This window comes from Zonotrichia albicollis, chromosome Z (assembly GCF_047830755.1).
Source record: "Zonotrichia albicollis isolate bZonAlb1 chromosome Z, bZonAlb1.hap1, whole genome shotgun sequence".
In the NCBI taxonomy this organism is placed as follows: domain Eukaryota; kingdom Metazoa; phylum Chordata; class Aves; order Passeriformes; family Passerellidae; genus Zonotrichia; species Zonotrichia albicollis.
The window spans coordinates 44,235,176-44,255,587 of NC_133860.1; the positions used below are offsets into that span (position 1 = coordinate 44,235,176).

Consider the following 20,412-nt stretch of genomic DNA (forward strand, 5'->3'; position numbering starts at 1 on the left):
GGTTTGGGTTGGAAAGGACTTCTAAAGGTCATCCAGTCCTGATGTCATCAGGTCATCATGTTCACTGCAGTGGGCAGGGACATCTTCAATCAGATCTGGCTGCTCAGAGCCCCATTCAACTTGAATGATTCCAAGGACGGGGCACCCACCATCTCTCTGGACAATCTGTTCCAGTGTCCCATCACTCCCATTGTAAAAAAAAAAGTCTTTCTCACATTCTGTCTAAATTTATTCTTTTAGTTTAAAGCCATTACCCCTTACACTACTGCAGCTCTGCTAAAAGAACTGTCCTCATATTTCTTACAAGCCCTCTTGAAGTACTGAAAGGTCACAATAAGGTCTCCCTGGAGCCTTTTGTCTCTTAGTATACTAACGGCCTACTTTTACCTCTCTCAAATTTTACCCAAAAATGCCACTGGTCCCATCCCTGGCTTGCTGGACCCTCAGGAGCAGCATTTTTATGTGCTGATATGTGCAGAAACAGAGTACAGCTTTAAAAATTAGAAGTCTTCAAGAACAACAAAATGTTTAATTTGATTTTAAGTCTTATTATTGCGGCATGACAAACAATATTAATGGGTTTCAAGAAACAGAATTAATTAGAAGCAACAGTCTGTGTGTATTGTTTGTCTTCTATTTTCTCATTGCTGTGTTTTCTGAATATGTTGTTTATTAACACTGAATAACTACCATGTAGCCAGCTTCTCATTCATTGCAGTTACACTGAATATAAATCTCTCTCCCCTGTGTTCTGGGAAATAAGACTTGGCACATGCTCCTGAACACTTAGCTGAAAAATCCACACAAAGACAGTCTGAAAGAGACAGCTGCATTTAGATGATGAGCAAGCTACCCAAGGAAAATGGCAGCAGTGAACTGTTGTTTCATTTGCATAGATCAATAACCTCTTCAATTTAGTGTGCTTGGAGAATCCACTGAGGCTGCGGACATATGAAGCTAGGAATGTGTCCTTGCCAAAGGACAAACTGGTTGAACTGTACTCTGAATAAATAGGAGCTACTCCCTATGAAAAGACATGCTTTCTGGTTTTATGGGCTCCCTTTCAGAGTCTGTCTGAAAACAAGCCAAGTCATGTTTCTCTCTTTGTGTTACATGGTGATATGATTAGCAATTATATTCCCATACAGAATAAGAGCTTTAGATGAAAAAATTAAGGGAAAGAAAAGTGCAATTAAAATTCACAAGCTGCTTTTTGAACTACAAAGGTCACGAGTTTGCCATGTCTGTAATTTTCCACTAGACTTGGATATGACAATATCCTATATCTTGTTTCAGCAGTAATATGCAACAAGAAAGTAGCTCAGTGGCAGACACGCTGCTCATATTTTCTGGATGCAATGATGAATGGAAACTACAAAGACTCTGAGAAGGAAGGCATGAGAATAGTTTTAATGGCTTGTAATATAATTTCCTAGGGTCTGTTTAGGTCAAATAATTTAAAAACCAGAGAAACTATGACCATAAAAATATAAACAGCATAAAACCAGGACAAATTTTAATTGGAGTCACAGCTCATATTCAAGTTACTTGAATATACATTTACACCTGGTAAAAGTACATCATGAATTTCGAACACATAATGTTTCCAAACACTGAAGGCTCAGTTTGAACTGCAGCTCTTGATAACCAAGGAATCTCAGTATAGATGGAGTCCAGAAGGAGCTGGTAATTTGGGCTACGGATGTCAAATATGCCTGCATAGGCTACAACCTTCTAAAGTCTTCTGCATCCTACTGGCTACAAGAGATATTGAAGTCAGTAGGATGCAGAAGTATCCTATACAGAAGACCTCTTACTGTATCTCAGTTATGTAAATCCTGAGGGTCACCACAAACAAGAATCTGATTTTTTTTTTTTTTTTGGTAAGGTATAGCCAGTGAAGATTTCAGACAACAAATTGAAAAAGGGAAGACTTTCTTTCTGTATGATATTTTCTGCTGTTCTGGAAAAGGAACCCTCCCTATTCATGCATTGCTTTCAATAGGGACTTTCAATAGGGACCATCCTATGCTCACTGTGTCACTATTGTCCCCCGTTATGTAAAGCAAGCACAAAATAAAATAAAGGCGGATTATCTTATCCAGACTGAGCAAATCTTAAGTAGGAAATGCAGTATCTATTCATTCATAGCAAACGAAACACCATCCCACAAATAAACGGACAGTCTTGCCAGCTGAACTTCAGAAACAACACTGTTGGAAACAATATGCCAGCTGCAAAACTTTGCTAATCCGTCACTACAGACATACCTGTCTTTTGGTCACAGTGCCATCCACAGGATCTATGTACTCAAAGCTGTCTGTTCTTTCCACACTGTAGATACTGTTACCCACAGCAAACTGCTGATGACTGAATGATTTGTCAGTGATCAAAGCTTCCAGGTCTCTCATTATGAAATATGCTGTTCTGGGTTCCAGCGCTTCGTAATCAAACCTTGCACATATATTAAAAAAAAAAGGTAGAACCAGAAAGTAAGTCCCCAGAGCTGAGAAGACAGTTCTGCTTTCAGAGAGCTCTATATACTCACAGTTAGCAAATTACTGCTTACTTCAAAAATTAGCAATGTACCCCTGAAGTACTGATTGCAAATGAAACCAGCACATACATGCCAATCCTGTGCCACTACATTGTGCAACCATAGTTCTAAATTGGCCACGTGACTCTAAAATCAACAGAAAGCATCTAGAAAATGCATTTTCTAAAGCAGCATAGAAAATACACAGCTAGCTTTCAAAACTTAATGACACAATCAGTGCAGTGCTCAACAGAAAAGTGAAATAGAGAGAACTTTGCTACAAGTTTTGAGGAACAGCTGTGTGCAAAATATCTTACAAATGGCAAACCCTGGATTAAGACAGAGGCAGAAGCAAAGATGAAAATGACAGCTAGAACTCACCATATTGAGACCTTAATAAAAATAAATAAATAAATGTTTTTATCTTTGGAAGAGCTATCCTGAATTGGAAGCAGGCATAGGTTTCAGCTCTCACTAAAACAACGTCACATGGAGCCACTTAGAGAAAAAAAGGCAGGAACAAATCTTGCTGGGATTACGTTTCTTTTTCAACATCATGTAACAAGGTGCACCTATATATTCCACAAGTAAATAATTCAAATCTTTCTGCCATTCAATATTTTAAAATTACTCATATGCTAGCAGTGACATATACATGTAGCTACCTTATCTTACTCCTCCGAAAAAGCCTGTCTACAAAACAGTCATAATCTGTAGCACATTTTAGCAGAATGCTCCTAGCTGCATAAGTGCCTTTTCCTCATTTTTCTCACCTGCAGTAGTAGTGCCGGCCAAATTTCGCCCAGTGATCCCTGACAATCTCCTCCACACTCTGCTTTCGAGCTGCTAGGATTGAAAGCCAAACTAGCACAGCCCACAGTCCATCTTTCTCTCGAAGATGGTCAGACCCTAAAGAAACAGACATTAGGCACATTATTTGGTATCACTGCAAATCAGAAAACAAAGTAAGAAGGGTGGGAAAATGTCTCATTTAACTGTGCATGTCACATAAGAGTAATCAATAGTACTAGCCCTAGCAACTCTGATATGTTCTAGACAGAAAACCAGAAGTAAGGCTTAAAATGTGATCTATTTATACATGACAAAGCTCATACTTGCAAAGTTAAATAAAAATTTGTACAAGTATCTGAAGAGAAACAGCAGCAGTATGAAAACATGTGTAGTCATTATTCCTTCTTACTGATATACAGTGTTTTCACATCTCTGCTGCTGTTTCCCAGAACTGGGCTAGACATGAGAACCCCAGACATGAGCCAGAAGGCTCTCCTTTACAGAGTTAAGCTCAACAGCATCTCCTTATCTATGCAGATGTCCATCTGCAGATGTCCAACTGCAGAGAAAGAACTTCCCATTCCATAAAAATTGGGAATTTCCAGAATGTTCATGACCTCCAGTCAGGACAACAATCAAGTGCTTGAAATGATTCTTCCAGAGCAAAAAAAACCCAAAAACAAGCAAACCAGAGAGTGGAACTGCTCCCTTTTTTATATTTCTTCATACCTCTCAGGGCTAAGGAAGACTGGATGCTCCTGTCTAGATCCCTGCATAGGTTTGTATTTATGAAGAAATAAGTTGTTCCAACAGTGAAGACTAGGAACAGTTTTGGAATCCCCCACACAATTCAGCATGTGGTCTCAGATCTCAGTAAGATCCCAGACCGCTGGCACTCAGTAAATACTGATGGCAATTTTATAAGCTAACACACAAGAAACTTGAAGAGATATCAAACATGTAGCCACTACTCCAGCATAATACTACTAAATTTGGTTAAAGTTTGTTGGCTGCAGCCTTAGGGTTTTCTGTCTAGACACACATTATTTAAACCATAAGTACAAAGCAAGCGAAGCAATTCAGAAGTTTTGTTTACTTTATGAAGTACCTACTGATTATAGAGGCAACCATTTGAATTATCTGTTTTTAGAAGACAGTTAACAAAATAGAGGAATCTAAAAACTCTTATGCTGAAAACCTGTTTTCTGAAATATTCTCCTCCTCAAAGACAGAAATCCTGTTGCAGCAAGACTGCTTTGTACAGCTTGGCTTTACGTAACAGGCTGCAAGGTCCACACAGACAGCCATCTGTCAAAATAGCAGTGTTTTGCTACTGGCAGAGGACATTTTCCATAATATAAACTGACAAACTGAAGCTGTTAATTCGGTGAAAAACTGTCAACATATTAAAGGTATACTAGGAAAATAACAAGATGTGCAGAGAGACACCATGATTACTAGGTCAATCACTGCTGTTACCTTGAACTTGCAATCCCTCTTCTTGGGAGAAAGCAACAATCAGCAGCCTCTGCTCATATGGATTTTCTAAGAGCCCATTGTCCTCGGTCTGCCATAGTCTGCCTGCCACTTAGGCTTCTTGCATTACATTCAGCCTCAACACTGTTTATTTAACATTATTCTTAACATTAAGTTAACTACCACAGGGTTAAATAAATGCAAATTACTATTCAGCACAATAGTCAAGCTGTATAGGAATAATTACTGAACACTTGTTGATGAGGATAAAGATCTGCATGAAGATTTTGTTTATGTCTGTGTGTTAGGTTTTACAGAAAACAAGAACACTACGGATGGACTTAAGAGCTGAGACAGTAACATGCCTTCACATTTGCAAAGTAGCTGCCATGATAGTAGTAAGAATATCTCTTTTTTGCTACTTGTTCTGTAATCTGCAAGCTCTCTGCAACAACAGTAGTGCCCTATTACAACAGCCAGAGTTCAGGCCTGGCGCTTGAGGAGCCACTGGAAGAGGAGACACAGCTCACTCTTATCCCTCCCTGCTCCAGTACTGTGAAAACATGGAGTGCCAACCAGTCACACAAAAAGGGCAGGGTTATTTATGAGCTCTCAAAGCTTTGCAAATAGCTTCAGATAAGAAATGAAAACGAATGTCTCTCTACAGAGAGTCACTCTTTCAGACATTCAGGCATAGAATCACAGAATTGTCAAGGCCGGAAGGGACCTTAAAGGTCATCTCTCACCTCTTCTACTCCCTCACTGCAGTAAGGAAGTAGATCAGCTTAAGGATATCTTCTACAGGAACAGCAGCAATATGTCCTATGTATAATAAAGTCAGCTTACTAGTAGGCAAAGCAGGTAGCAGAGTCAAAGCCATTGTCACCAAAGCCAAGAGTCTGTTCCCAGATAATGGTGCAGGCTTCTGCCCCTGACACCAAAAGAGAAATCCAAAACAGAGCTTTCACTTCCCCCCAATATATTGTTCCTCTAGTAACAGCAAGGAAAGTTATCAAAGCACCACAGGGGCTGTGGAGGCTCAAGGGATTGGGAAGAGCAGGGCAGGAGCAGCCAGGCCAGCAGCCAGGGCCTGCCCAGTCTCACCAGCCGCACAGCAGGGCAGTCAGGGCACCAGGGCAGCCCCAGCTCCAGCCATCAGGCACCTCCTGGGAATGGGAATAGGGCAATACCAGGCCAGGATGTGGGAGCATGGACAAGCCTGGCTCTGGGGAACCCCTGGCCTGGCATGGCAGGGCTGTGGGGGGCTGGACACTGGCCCTGCTGCAGCATTGCTGGGGTGCTGCACCAACAGCCCTGGTGCTGCTCCTGGGCACAGTGAGGGAGCCCCAGGGGCCCAGACAAGGCCCTGGTAACAGCAGGCTCACACATCATGGCTTCTCCTCTCCCTCTTGACCTGCATGCCTCTGCATGTCTCTTCTTTCAGCCACTCATTCTTAGCACAGAAAAAATTCTGTTTTGCCTAAAATGTCATATCTGTGGCTGATTATCACCAGCCATTTGAATGGCTTAAAGTGTCTCAACAGACACCAGCAAGAAGTGGAGACATGGAACTGAGCTTAACCCCTCAGCAATTTGCTCCAATACGAATGACCATTTATTCTCCGGCTACATAACATTTGGCAGACTGCAGGCCAGCAAATCACACAGTGAAGAGCACTACAGTCCTTCAGCAAAATGGTCTATATCACGACAATGGAACAACAGGCTACGCTGAACATTAAGGAGATGAGTTCTGATTTAGAAAACACTTTAAGGATATTTCACTGAACCAAAATGTTCTAGTGAAACATGGACAGAAGCATTTCTGAAGAGCTCTTTGCTACATTCTGAACTTTGTTTTCTGGTATGGCTTAAGTGCATAAATCTATATGACGAGGGCCAAATGTATTATTCTTCATAGACATTTAGCAGATTTGGCATGTTCTCTGTCCTTGCATGCCCCTCAGAGGACATAAATTGTTGCTTCCCTGGAAAGAGAAAGCAATGGGAGAAGGTAACCAAGAGCCGAAAGTCTGGATATCTAGGATCTGGATATCCTGATTCTATTTCAGAATCAAAAATCACCAATTAAAAATACCAGCCTGACACAAGGACAAAAATTCTGTGTGCCCAGAAAGTGTTTCAGTTTGTTAGTTCTTAATGGAAGTGAAACTAAAAACATTGATCAGCTGCATACACATATGTTGTTGTACTTACTGCCCTTCCTCCTTTCAGCAAATTAAAATCTATTTCTGCAATTTTGTTACTCTGATTTTCACCATCTGTAAGTGTCTTTGCTTGCTCTGTCTTAACTGAGTCTGACTGCCCAGCTCACACTGTAGAAACTCTCGGGAGGGAGTCTACTCTGCTGCCTCAGTTCAGCTAACACCATTCTTTGCTCTACAGATCCAATGAATTTGCAGAGGCAGACCTGTCCCGAGCAAAGGGAAGAAGGAAAAGGTGCCTTGCAGCTCTGTATTCCTGAAGTTGCAATACTAACACTGCCCCCAGCTTTCTTGGGGCTCTGAGTAACCTCAGGATGATTCTCAGTGCTACTTTTAATTGAAACATCCTGGAATTAATTAATTCCTGATTCTGTTCAATGACCTGAAGCAGAAGGAGACAGGAGAAAAGAGGAGTAAATGAATTTTTTTTCTGATTAATCCTTTATATTTAACTTGCATTTGTAAGAGAAATTATAATAACTGCAAGGGTTTCAACAACTTATTTTTATAAGTTAATTCATTATTTCTCTATATAACAGTAGGAGAAGTTATTTTTTTACTACAGTAAATTGCTATGTCCAGACTCAGAGTAAACAAACTGGGCAAAATTCTCAGACCATGTTCCCATTCATTGAGAAGTACGCCACTTACACAGTCTGCAATGGAAGAAAAATCTTCAGAGGCAGTACCTTGAGAAACAAAGAAAGATCATGCAAATATGTTCATATTATTTATGATTTTTCTACTATGTGAAAGCTAATTTTGTCTGTATCTGAGACATCCAATTCTGAGAGGGAAAGCAAAACTTGTGGGTCATATGCATGAATAAAAGGTAATTGCTTTTCCCTAAATTAGTAATCCCAGTCTATCATACTGCATTCTACAAATGTGATTTTAAAACAAGAAAATCACAGGAGTTCACAAGCTCACACCAAGTAATTTTGTTTGCACATACCCAAGTCTTACAAATTTTTCATCCTGCTGAAACTTAGCAATATTTTAGGCAAATGGAGATTTAGGGGCATTCTGATCTGATCATTTTTACAAATTAATAAGATTATTTTAGATTTGTATTACTGAAACAGATAATCAAATAGCTAATTTGTGGCTTTCATTCATGTCAGCAACCACACATTTTTATACTCTCCACTAGCTCTTCTTCCATATAATCTTTCAGGAGAAGGGGATTGATGTTAATAGAATCTGTGAATTTGGAGATGAAGCAAGCAAATTTATGAAGGTTGTAGCAATCACTGAAATGGTTTAAACTGCAGTAAGATAAATCATACACACAGTTCTCCTAATCCTGATTAATAACTTGCTGATGAAATTTAGAAAGTAATTGCTGCTGCCGAGGCCTTCCTTTGAACTCTGTGCTGGGCATTAGTCATAGAACCAGAAAGCTACTAACCTCATCTGACAAGCTCCCCACACTGCTACAAAAATGGAAGAAGTTTTTAAAGCATTGGTTTAGCTCCAAGATCAGCTGCCAGAAAACAAGTTTGGGAAATACAGCTGTATGGGCCGTTTTCAACATCTTTTCTCCTTTTATAGCAGAAAATTTGCTTTTATTTACTTGCCACACCAAAGTCCCTATGTTATAAAACCAGGGCTCTGTATCACCTGGAAATTTCAGCCGGGCTTTATTACCTGGGTACACAAACAATTGATTTCCAATGCAGTTTGATGAAGAAGGCAGATTTTTAAAACTCCTTTCTCTTACACAGAGCTGTAAATTTCCTATCCCGATCACTATGTAGTACACTTACATAAATATTCCATGCTGAAAGCTAAAGATGTGCCAAATTTCAGTTCCCTAAATAGGTATGACTGGGCAAAAGCTGTAAAATTGATTCAAATGCCCAATACTGGCAGAAACATGTGAGGGTCACACAGCTTAGGACATTACTAAAAGATTCGCAATAAGGTAAATATTTATTGCTAAAAACAGATCACATTGCTAAAGTACTGGTCATCTACAAACCAGAACATGTCTTAAAAATAAACCAGCCTCTCGGCATATGAGGACACTTTTCAGACATCTGCATTGAAATGAAAGATGATAAGGAAATTGAGGCATTGAGAAAAACAAACCTTAGACATCACAGCCATTACATAATTTGCCCCAAAAGTGTCACAGGATCACAGAACGGGTCAGGTTGGAAGGGACCACAACAGGGCATCTGGCTCAATCTCCCTGCTCAAGCAGGCTTGTCCCAGAGCACACGGCACAGGATTGAGTACAGACGGTTCTTGAATATCTCCAGTGAGGGACACCTCACAACATCTTTAGGAAATCGCCTTCTGAATCATACTTTTTTACACAGCAATTACACACAGACTGAGGAATTCAAACCCCATGCTCAAGTTCTCTGGATGCCCATGGAATTGAATCTTGAGTGTCCAGATTTGCCTTTAGATGGAATTGGATAAAACTGGAGGTCAAGAGGCTTTCTGCACTGAAGTGCTGCAGGTACAACAAAGTTAATCTGATCAGAGCATACTGAGATGCCAATGTAATTCTGTAGGCTAGCTCTCCATGCTGGCCAGCAGTATGTTCTTCAAGCACTCATTTACAAGAATCAGGAATTATGAGGAATTTGAAGAATTAATGATAGAAGAACCAGACAATGTAAGAACACAGAGTGGTAAGGAATGTAGAGACTAGTCTACAAACAGGTCCTGCAAACTTCGAAGAGAGGCTATAGTACAGAAGTTTTATAGTACAGAATTGTTATAAGGCCTCACAGAAAGATACAAGCAAAGAGAAATGTCAATGGCAAGTGAAGAGAGGTCAGGGTAATTTTCTTGCCTATCTAGAACAGTCAAACCCTAGAGGCACTTCCGTGACCTCCATGAGTGTTTCTCTTCCCAAATTCAAACACTATCAGATACTCAGGAAAATTAAATTAGACCTACAGAGATCATATTGTCCTCATTATTACAGTTGGTCAAAACACATTTTCATTTCTACATGACTGATCTCCAGGGATAAAATCCACCAGTCATTCATTTTGCATTCTGTTTGATTGGTTCTTGGGACTGATAAGGCAGAAATAACTAGGGAAAACACAAAAACTCACATGCAAGTGAATTTCTTCTAATGATGATTTTATCTGACACTTGAGCAATTGTGATGTTCCAAAAAGGAAAGTCTGAAACAGTTTTCTTAGATGTACCATCAGATATACCAGTCCTTTGTACACCTAATCACATTAGGAAAAAACATGTGGCTTCCATATAGGCAAAATCCCTCCAAATGCTGCTTCAGTCTGTGAAGACTTGCAGAAGAACCAGTGAGGCTTTCTTGCATTATGTTCAAGTCAGGAGAGAATGCCAGGGACCTCCAGAAGCTGCCTGGGCAGCAGTAAGGTTGCTTGCCTCTGCTGAATATCCATTTCCCATATTTTTCATGCCGCAAGTGCTGAACACCACATTTACAAGATGAACCTCAAGATGTGAACAACAGAAAGTTCTCTGTTTCAGCATGAGACAGAGCTAATTTACTGATTGTTTTGGGTTTGACTTGAGGCATCCAGGTAAAATTAAGTTTGTGGTATTTTCTGATTATGTATTACTTACCAGTGCCAAAACTCTCCTCACCACAAAGGGAACAACGTCCAGAGTCCATGAGATTAGAAAAATACCTCCATCCTGCTGGTGTCTCATACACAGGAACCTTCATTACTTTTGCCACTCTGGAAAACATACAATAAAACATCATATGAATAAGATCATGCTTTTTTTTTACATATGATCTGAGGTCAGTTGAGGAATATTCTACATCTCATTACATCTCCTGACAGCTGGAGTAAAAGTAGAAAAATAAAAATCAAAACCAAGAACAGATCAACACTACCATTCAAAACTGATCCTTGTCTCAGCATCTAACTTCAGCCAAAACCCAAGTATGTTTATACATTACGTGTATTATTTTGGAAAATGTAGGACCTCAGTTCAATAGGCTTTACCAATATCTTTCCCTTCTTACTGACCAAGAAACAGCTAATCTAAGGATGGACAGTTTTTCTGTACTAATATCTTAATGGAAGATAAAGTACCATGTTGAAGCATCCTCCTTTACAAAATACAGACAGTCAAATAACAAAATGCTTGAAAGATACTTTTACTTCTTGTAATGTCTTCAAAGACAAGAAAATACAGGAATGCTTCAGTATGTTCTTTAAAAACCTTTCCTAGTCTCAACCCGAATCTCAACTTATTTCCCCTGTCTCCTATCATGTAATACAAGAAACTCTCTCACTATCTGTGTGATGTGCCAGTGTTTTCAAGAACCAAAATTAACCACCTTGTAAGTTGGATATGCATTCTTTCCCCCAGCTTATTAACTGGTAAATATTCCTGAATGAAAAAACCCTTGTATGGACTAAAAAAAAAGAAAGAAAGAAAACCCTACCAACAACTCCAAAGAACTCTTAAGTCTCAAGATGGGGATTTACACAAAATGAGTATTACCAGTCTTCTTTCTAGTTATATTTTCTGGTTTTCATTGTGTGCCTAGGGTTTTCAGAACCAACTATTTTATAACATGGAAAGTAAGAACTGAGATACAGTGAAGCAATCTGACCAACCACCAATGACCTTACGATTGCTTCAACTATCATACCTAACAATACTTCTTGAAGCAAGAGAGTTTACTTAATTTTAACTCCAGTCAAACCAAAGCAAAGCCAATTAATCAAAGATGGATTCAACACAACACAATCTGTCTAAAAGTGTCAAGGTGAAAGCAATCACCCTTCTGGTCAAAAAACCACCTGTTTTCTGATGGCTCATCTCTCTGTCTCATATTAAGTGCATAAAGTAGATGGGATAAACTGTCAAAATATGCCAGCACTGACCCCTTCAAAACCTGGTACATAAATATATCTAAATGAGAGAATCACAGAATCGTCAAGGTTGTAAGAGACCATCAAGGTCATCTAGTCCAAACATCAACCTAGCTTCACCATAATCACCCCAGGTGCCACATCCAGACACCTCCTGAATACTTCAGAGAGTTACTCCGCCATTTCCATGGCCAATTTATTACTATGTCTAGCCACTCCTTCAATGAAAAATCCTTCTAATATTGAATCTGAACCTCCCCTTGCAGAACTTAAGCCCACTTCCTCTTGCCCTTTCACCTGATACACGGCAGAAGAGATTGACCTCCACCTGGTTACAACCTCCTTGCAGGCAATTACAGAGTGATAAGGCCTCCCCTTTTCTCCAGGTTAAAAACCTCAGCTCCCTCAGCTGTTCCTCACAGGACTTGTGCTCCAGACTCACCAGATTCATTGCCCTTCTCTGGACACACTCCAGCACCTCAATATCATTATCCAAGTACAGGGGGACAATCCTTGCCCCGCTCCTGCTGCCACATCATTGCTGGCACAGGCCAGGCTGCCATTGGCCTTCTTGGCCACCTGGGCACTGCTGGCTCATGCTCAGCTGCTGTCACCAGCACCCCCAGGGCCTTTTCCTGGGGCAGCTTTGCAGCCACTCTGCCCCAGCCTGTGGCACTGCCTGGGCTTGCTGTGACCCAAGGGCAGGACCCAGCACTGGGCCTTGTTGAACCTCACACCACTGGGCTCAGCCATGATCCAGCCTGCCCAGATCCCTCTGCAGATCCTTCCTGCCCTCCTGCAGGTCAGCACTCTGGACTATGGCAGTGCTTGTGAAATGACTGAGCTGAATTATACCCTCTCATCCAAATGATTGACAAAGATGTTAAACAGGACCAGCACCAGTACCAAGCCCTGGGGAACACTACTGGTGACCAGCCACCAACCAGATTTGGTTCCATTCATCACCAAAAGTGATGGCACTACAGTTCAGCCCTCAAGTATTCTCTTTGAAATTTTTTACACTGTTAGCCTGCACTGTAATGTAGTCTCCAAATCAACCTTTTTTTTATGTAAGAATATCCATTCTAGGTGCTCATATTACATCTAAAATCAGTGATTTTTAAATGAGATGGAGTAAGACTTGCTGATATTTATTTGAAAAGAGACAAAAATGTACATGAAAAAAAGGGTATTACAAAAACTTTTAATCCTGAACTCAGATTTCATACCTCTAGTTTAGAGGTAGGGGCGAGTATGTACCTTCTTGTGTTTATATAGCACTACATATATTATTAACCCTTAGAAATATTGTTCCATAAAGGGAGGTTTCACAGGGCAAAGCTGAACAGGTATCTGTCTGGCTCTTCAGAAAGTCAAGAACAAGAAAGAATTTAATCTCTGTGACAATAACTTCAGGCTGAAAACAGGACTGTACTGCCAAAAAAAGAGAAAACATTAAACCAGAAGGCAATACTGGCAGAGCAAAACCAATTCTCTTAAGGTAGCCTAACAATACAGCTGAAATATGTTTGCTTGCAGAAATGTTCCCATATCCTGGTACAGTTTTTGGAGAAGGAAATCCTTTCCCATTTACTTTTCTACATTCCTCCAGCTGGGGAAAAAATAGCCTAGGATGGGCTTATGCTGACCAGCACTAAAAGCTTCAAGAGGCTGTAGCTGTTTTCAAAGAGTTCTAGGTACTAATGTTGTTTCTGTTGGCATGTGGGCTCACTTTGCACAGAGTTCATAGTACTATTAGTCTGTAGTAGGAATATGACAGATTGTTCCATGCACCTTCTTTTTTCTTGTTGTTTCTGGCTCTTAATAATTCAACTAAGTAAGTAAATAAAAGTACACTGAAAATCAAGCATACTCCTTCCTTACTGATATTTTTCTGAAATAAAGACTCATCACTGGAAGTCTCAACAAATGCAGAATGTGCCTTTATGCAGCCTATAGACATTCAAGGTGAAAAATCACCCCAGAAAACATGAGGGGTGGGTTCCCACAGAAAGTTGGAAAAATTCTCAAAGCTGCAGACTCTGAGAAATAATATGCTGCATTAGATCAAACACATAATCACACAAAATACAGGAAAACACCCTCAGAGGAAGGAAACTAATATGTGATGGTGAAATTACTAGATCTTTAAAGTCAGGGAAAACAGAGATTAGATGTGGGAAAGGGGAGGGATTTTTAATGCTCCTACATCTACATCTTTCTAAACTAAAAATATGACTGGGTATTCAGGAGAGAAAAAGAAAAAAAAAATCCTCATTTTTCCAATATTTTTTTCACTCTGTATTTACCAATCTGCTTTTTAATATAGACAAAATTCCTAAACCAGAGCTTTCAATCATTGATACAACAAGAAGCCAGATATATTCTTAAAGAAGTTTCAGTTGAGACTGATAGAATCCCTGTGGATCAAACTTGAAAATAATTTTCTGTGTTCTGCTGAACTGAACATTTGCAGCACTATTTAATGGAGCATATGGCTTCCTGACAGGCTTGATAGATGCTAGGCAAATAAATGCTTAGGATAAGGGTTTCAGGAACTTGCAATTCTGCAAGAACTGCTGATAAGTCACGGTAAGGATTTTTATCTTCAACAAATCATAGGTCCATTAATTACATTTTGCAATGTTTTTAGAAATGCACCCTCACAGGACAGTTCAACCAAGACTACGTATGTACAGCTTTTTAAGTTTCTCTTCTTTCTGTATACTTACACTAGATCCCCAAATTTGGGGAGTTAGAAATGTAAAGTCAAGTTAATGTAAGTTACGTTTGTCTGTATGAGCTCTCTTGATAAGAGGATACTCCTTCTCTCAGGAAGTGAGTCTTGGAACTGGTACTACAAGTGGTATTTATCTTGAAGAAGTCCAGATAACACAGTAAATTTTATATATCCTTAGGTATGTATAATGCATCATCAACAAGATACTGATACAGCAGTGCACCTGTAAGGGTGATACCTCAAGCTCTGAGCTTTCATGCTGTAGGTACTGGCTGTTAAAAGGCCTGATTTAATGGATAGAATATACCTCCAGAGCAATTCAAAATAAAAACTGGGGAAAAATATGCCCTATAAATAGGTTCATTTCCCTAGCCTATTTGAAGTAAAGACATTCTATTTATGTCTAACCACACAGTCGATATACCTGTGTTTATATGTTCCATGAGTATAAACTATGTTGAAAGAAGACAACAAACCATGGACATTCTGGTTCTTGTCATCTTGTACATTTAATGGGACTGACTTCAAACACTACACTTGCTTGCCATCCTTTAGTGTAAGTGCTGACTACATCAATGAGATTATACAGTAAAGTTTCTTCTGTCCGTGTTCGGCAGTAATTACCTCTTGCTAGACTAGGAAGCAGAATATTTACATTTAGAACCAAACTGTAAGGTAACCTTAGTTATAACCTTAGAATAACCTTAATTAGTCTGCCCATTTCAGAACTAACAGCATTTATGTTCCCAAAATGCTGAAAGACTAATTAAGGAGAAAAAGTTAAATCAAAGAAGAGTGGACTGTACTTTTTGCAATTACACAATATTTATAATTATACTTCGTGAATTTACAAAAAGTAGGAGCAGATGCTTTTAAATGAGGAGATAACAAAATGAGTGAAAATGTGAATATAAATTATTGTACAGTTCCATTGTTAAATTTACCCTCTTACTGTTTCACAGTTACACTGTAATTTTTTATTTTGAAGAGCTAGTCCCACGCTACCTATACTGACTGCCCGCTTTATTTTCAAAGATAAGAAGAATGTATACAATGCAATGCTGACAATCAGTTTGACTTATTTCATCTCTAGAAAACAGAATTATTAGAGAGTTTAGAACCAACACAGAAATGTGAAGCCAATTCTTGTACTACACAATAAGGCATGACCACTCACTAAATCATGAGCTGGCCAGCTCATAATAAAGGTAATAATGAACATAATTATAATCTTCTAATAATGATTAGAATTTTTAAAAAATTCCTGACAAGAAAAAAAAAATTAACAGTTAGTTCTAACATTAACCCCTGAAAGACCTAACAGACTAATGTGCAAAACTTTACCAGGCAACTGGACTGCTTATTCTACAGCTTTACATCTGAATATCCCAGGTCGTCTTCCTTACACTTCATAGCCATCTACATTCCACCTAACTAGGAAAACAGAAGGTACAGGACTCTTGATAGCCCAGATTATTTTCCTTGGAATTCCAAAAATATTAGCCTGCTAAACTATGTAAAAAAGATTTTCATTTTTCAAACACACGTTTTTTTATTTAAAAGTGTTAAAAATCCTTGTGATAACTTTCTTTCCACTGTCAGTAGACACAACTGACTATTTTTCACAGATAGACTCATAAAACCAAGTGGTCCTTGATGGCATCTCCCAGACATCGTGGATTTGCACTAGCAAAACACCTGTGACACCAGAAGAACAACCCTGACTCACATTAACAAGAGTCAGAGGGAAGTTTTCTCTAACCTAATCCCTACAATGCCATGAAAACATCCTGATGAATATAAATCATTCAAATACAACAGCCTGCAGCAAGCTGACTTTCTTGTGCCAGTGAAACTCTTATAACTTCCAAGAATAGATCAGTCAATCAGACAGAATCATCCTGCCAAAGTTGTGATGCCTGTTCACCACAAAGATAAAGGTCACAACACTAGGGGAAGGGCTTTCTTTGACAGGTCTCATGAACTTGTAAAGATGTAAGAGACTGGCTAGAGATTTCTATTGTAGGTGAAATGCTGTCTAGGGTAAACTGCAGCACCACTTTCATTCTGGAGTCTGAACTTGGAGGAAGAAATAGGTATTAATGAAAGAAACACTAGAGAAGCAGCTATACATGTTCTTGTTTCTCATCTTCCACACCTGTAGGTATCAGCTGACATGTGAAAGATGCTAATAGGCACCTGGATGAACAGGCTTCAAAACACTGACTGGTGTTCCATGGATACGCTGATTTTCAATCCTGCTCCTCTCTGTGGTGCCAGCACTGAGGTAGATAATTCAGAGACGATCCTTCAGCACGTCTTCCTCTGCAGAAGGCTAAGCACTGACAGGCACTAACAATCAGGAATTGAAGGAATTTGTGGGACAGATGTGGGCCACTGAAGGATAGTGCATTGTAGCAGCACTCCAAAAGAGAACAAACCTCTGTAATGGTTTCTTTCAGAGTTACTATGGCTATAGAAAGAAAAGGTTTCTCACTACGCCTTCTAAATCTCTACTTAGCCACTGAAGTAGTCTTTGTTATCTAATCTCCAGCTGATAAAAGCCTAATTTGATTTTAGGTGTGAAGCATATTTTATTTCAAAGACAAGACTATTATTTGACTGAAACTGAACTGAAAAAGACACTGTTTTTCTTTCCACTTCTGTAGTTTTGCTTCATGCAAAGAATTAAACATATCTTAATAAGGGACCTGCATCTGATTTATCAAGAAGAAAATTTCTCTAGCTGAAAATAAGTCTTCACACACAGTCTAACCTTAACCAACAAACCTTTGTATTTGATATTTTACTGCCTGAGTTGCTTGGATTTTTTTTCCAACACTCTGGACATTTCTGACATCAACACAAGTAATTTCTGTTTGCCTACATCAATTTTGCTATCCTTTTAATAAAGATACTGGGTTGGCTGTTTTCTAACCATATACCACAGAATTTGTCTTAAGTGTACTTGCAACCAGACCCAAAACTTAATGGTTTCATTCTTTTAGACCACTGGGTCCCATCCCATTCTCACTGCATGGTGTTTCCACTTGCTCTCTTTTTGGTCTCTTCTTTCCACTGTTGGAGAGCTCTTTGCTACTTCATTTTTCAACTTCTGAAGTCTAATTAATCTCACCTTTAGTCAGTTCTCTCTTTGTTCTTACTATTTCTCAGGATGCAAGAGTCATGAACCAAATGGTTGTAACTTTTGTTTCAGTCCTATCTCTAAGTCTTCACTTTTTACTTATGCAACTGGAATAGACCGTGAGAAATTCACAGTAGTAGCCATGACAGCAGGCACACTGGCACCAACTATAACATGAAATAGATGTTCCGCTTCTGGATGTTTGCACTCCGTCTGCGCCACCTTCCCTTAAAAGGCTTCAACTGCATATTGTGCAAGGAGCAAAACTAAAACAGTCACCTCCCTTATATGGTCAAGTATTACAGTGTTACTCCTTCCCAGTCTTTGAATATATTAAGCAAAAAGCAGTGGAATGCTAAGTCCTCACACACAACACAGATAACCAGGACATCACTAAGATAAGATGCAAGCTGTCATGTCTGGCAGAGAGGCTGTTGGGACACTGTGGCAGAGAAAAAAATAGACAAGTTCCCTTACTTTTTGCTTTCTACTATGCTACATTTCACAGAGAACAATCCTATAATATAAATCAATACAGAAAAAGCATCTTGGGACACTTTAACTATGACGCATCTAAATAAGTTAGGATTTTTTGTTGTTGTTTTCCTTCCTCCCAACCCCTGCAATGTTTTAAGTAAAGTACTTAATACAGGTGGAATAAAGGTATGCTGAACCAAGCTCTAGTGTTCAGGGATACCTTCTGTCTTGAAAACTGGCAACTTCAGGTGGATTTTTTTTGGCTGACAATAGTCCTAAGTAATGGATTGCTGATAATTGCAGAAATCATCAATATATCTAATCAGTACTAGGTGAATTACCTTTCTATCAATGAAGCCTCCTGGCATTTATGTAACATAAGTTATGCCAATAAACTGTTTCAGTATTTTCTCCTGCCTCTCAGTCTCACATTGGCCTTTCTTTGTTTTTGAAATCTTTCAACAGCAAAAGCTAAAAACTGCTCTAGCAGAAAGGCAAAGTCATAGAATCACAAAGTCACAGAATCATAGGACGAGTTGGATTGCAAGTGACCTTGAAGATCATCTAGTTCCATGGTAAGGGTGGAACTAGATGTGACAGGTAAGGATGCCACCCACTACATCACATTGCTCATAGCCCCATCCAACCCGGCCTTGGGCACTTCCAGGGATGGGCTGTCCACAACTTCTCTAGGCAACCTGTTTCAGTGCCTCCCTACCCTCACAGTGAAGAATGTTTCCTAATTTCTAATGTAAATCTCTCATATTCAATTTGAAAACATTTCCCCTTGTCCTATCACTATGTGTGCAGGTGGAAAGCTGTTTTCCATCTTGTCATAAGCCCTCTTTAGGTACAGAAAGGCTCCGCCAAGGTCTCCCCAGATCCTTCTCTTCTACAGGCTGAACAATCCCAAGTCTCTCAGCCTGTCCTCACAGGAGAGGTGCTTCTGACTTCTGATCACCCTCATGGTCCTCTTTTGGACCTGCGACAACAGGTCCACACCTTTCTCATGCTGAAGACCCCAGAACTGGATGCAGCACTGCAAGTGGGATCTCACAACAGCAGAATCCCCTCCCTGACCCTGCTGGCCACCCCTCTTTATGATGCCATGTGGAACCATGTCAGTGGCATAACACAAACTTAGCTATATGACATCTGTCAGTCTTACCTTGTCAGCCACAGTAATCACTCCACCATACAGGGCCATCAGGCTGGTCAGGCACAGTTTGTCCTTAGTAAAGCCGTGCTGGCTGCCTTGGATCACCTCTTTGTCTTGCACGTGCCTTAACACTGCTTCCTGAGGATCTTCCCCATGATCTTCCCAGGCACAGTGGTGAGATCACCAGTCTGTAGTTCCCAGTTTTCCTTTCTCCCCTTTTTAAAAACAGGACTGATGTTTTCCTTTTTCTAGTCTCCAGGGACTTTGCCTGACCAATATAACTCTTCAAATACGATAGAGAATGGCTTGGCAAGAATATCATCCAACTCCCTCAGGAACCTTCAGTGTATCTCATCAGCCTTGGGCCTATTTAGCTTCATCAAGTGGTTTCATACCCACTCTTCACTGCCAGCAATATGAACTTGTCTCCCCCAGCCCCCACCTGGAGGTTCAGATACTTGAGAGATAGATAAAGCCTGACTGCCAGTGAAGACTGAGGCAAAGAATTCATTGAGTACCTCAGAGTTCTCCATTTCTGTTTTCACCATTCTTCCTTCTCGTTTACAATGGCCTTTATTTTCAGCCCCCCTTTTCCAAGCTACTTACAGAATTCTTTCTTGGTATTCTTCACATCCCTTGCCAAGTCCCACTCCATCTGTGCCTTCGTTTTCCTGACCCATCCTTACACATCTAATCTGTATCTCTGTACTCTTCCCAGATCACCTGTCCTGCTTCCATTGTCTATGTACTTCCTTCTTATTCCTCAGTTTGAGAAGCAGATCCTTGCTCAGACATACCAGTTTCTGTCCCTCTCTCTCTGATTTTCTAAACACTTGAGCTCAAAGAGTTGCCAGCTATGGTCTGCTCTTCTATCCTTAAGGACAATTTCCCAGGGGATTACATACACTAATTATTTAAACAACTGGAAGTTTGCTTTTCTAAAATTCAGCATCCAGTCTATATTCCTTGCCAGGCCCATGTTCCTTGGGATCGTGAACTCAACCCAGGCATG

The 20,412-nt window shown here is 39.8% G+C and overlaps 1 protein-coding gene across 1 annotated transcript in view; it reads right to left on the reverse strand.

The window, feature by feature from the left end:
- Positions 1-20,412, reverse strand: part of PGM5 (phosphoglucomutase 5) — a 78,227-nt gene that overhangs the window by 24,138 nt on the left and 33,677 nt on the right. The window contains exons 7-9 of the mRNA XM_005488281.4: positions 10,612-10,727; positions 3,310-3,445; positions 2,271-2,454 (exon numbers count right to left, since the gene is read on the reverse strand). Coding sequence (XP_005488338.1) covers positions 2,271-2,454; positions 3,310-3,445; positions 10,612-10,727 — 436 coding nt within the window. The remainder of the gene's footprint in view (positions 1-2,270; positions 2,455-3,309; positions 3,446-10,611; positions 10,728-20,412) is intronic.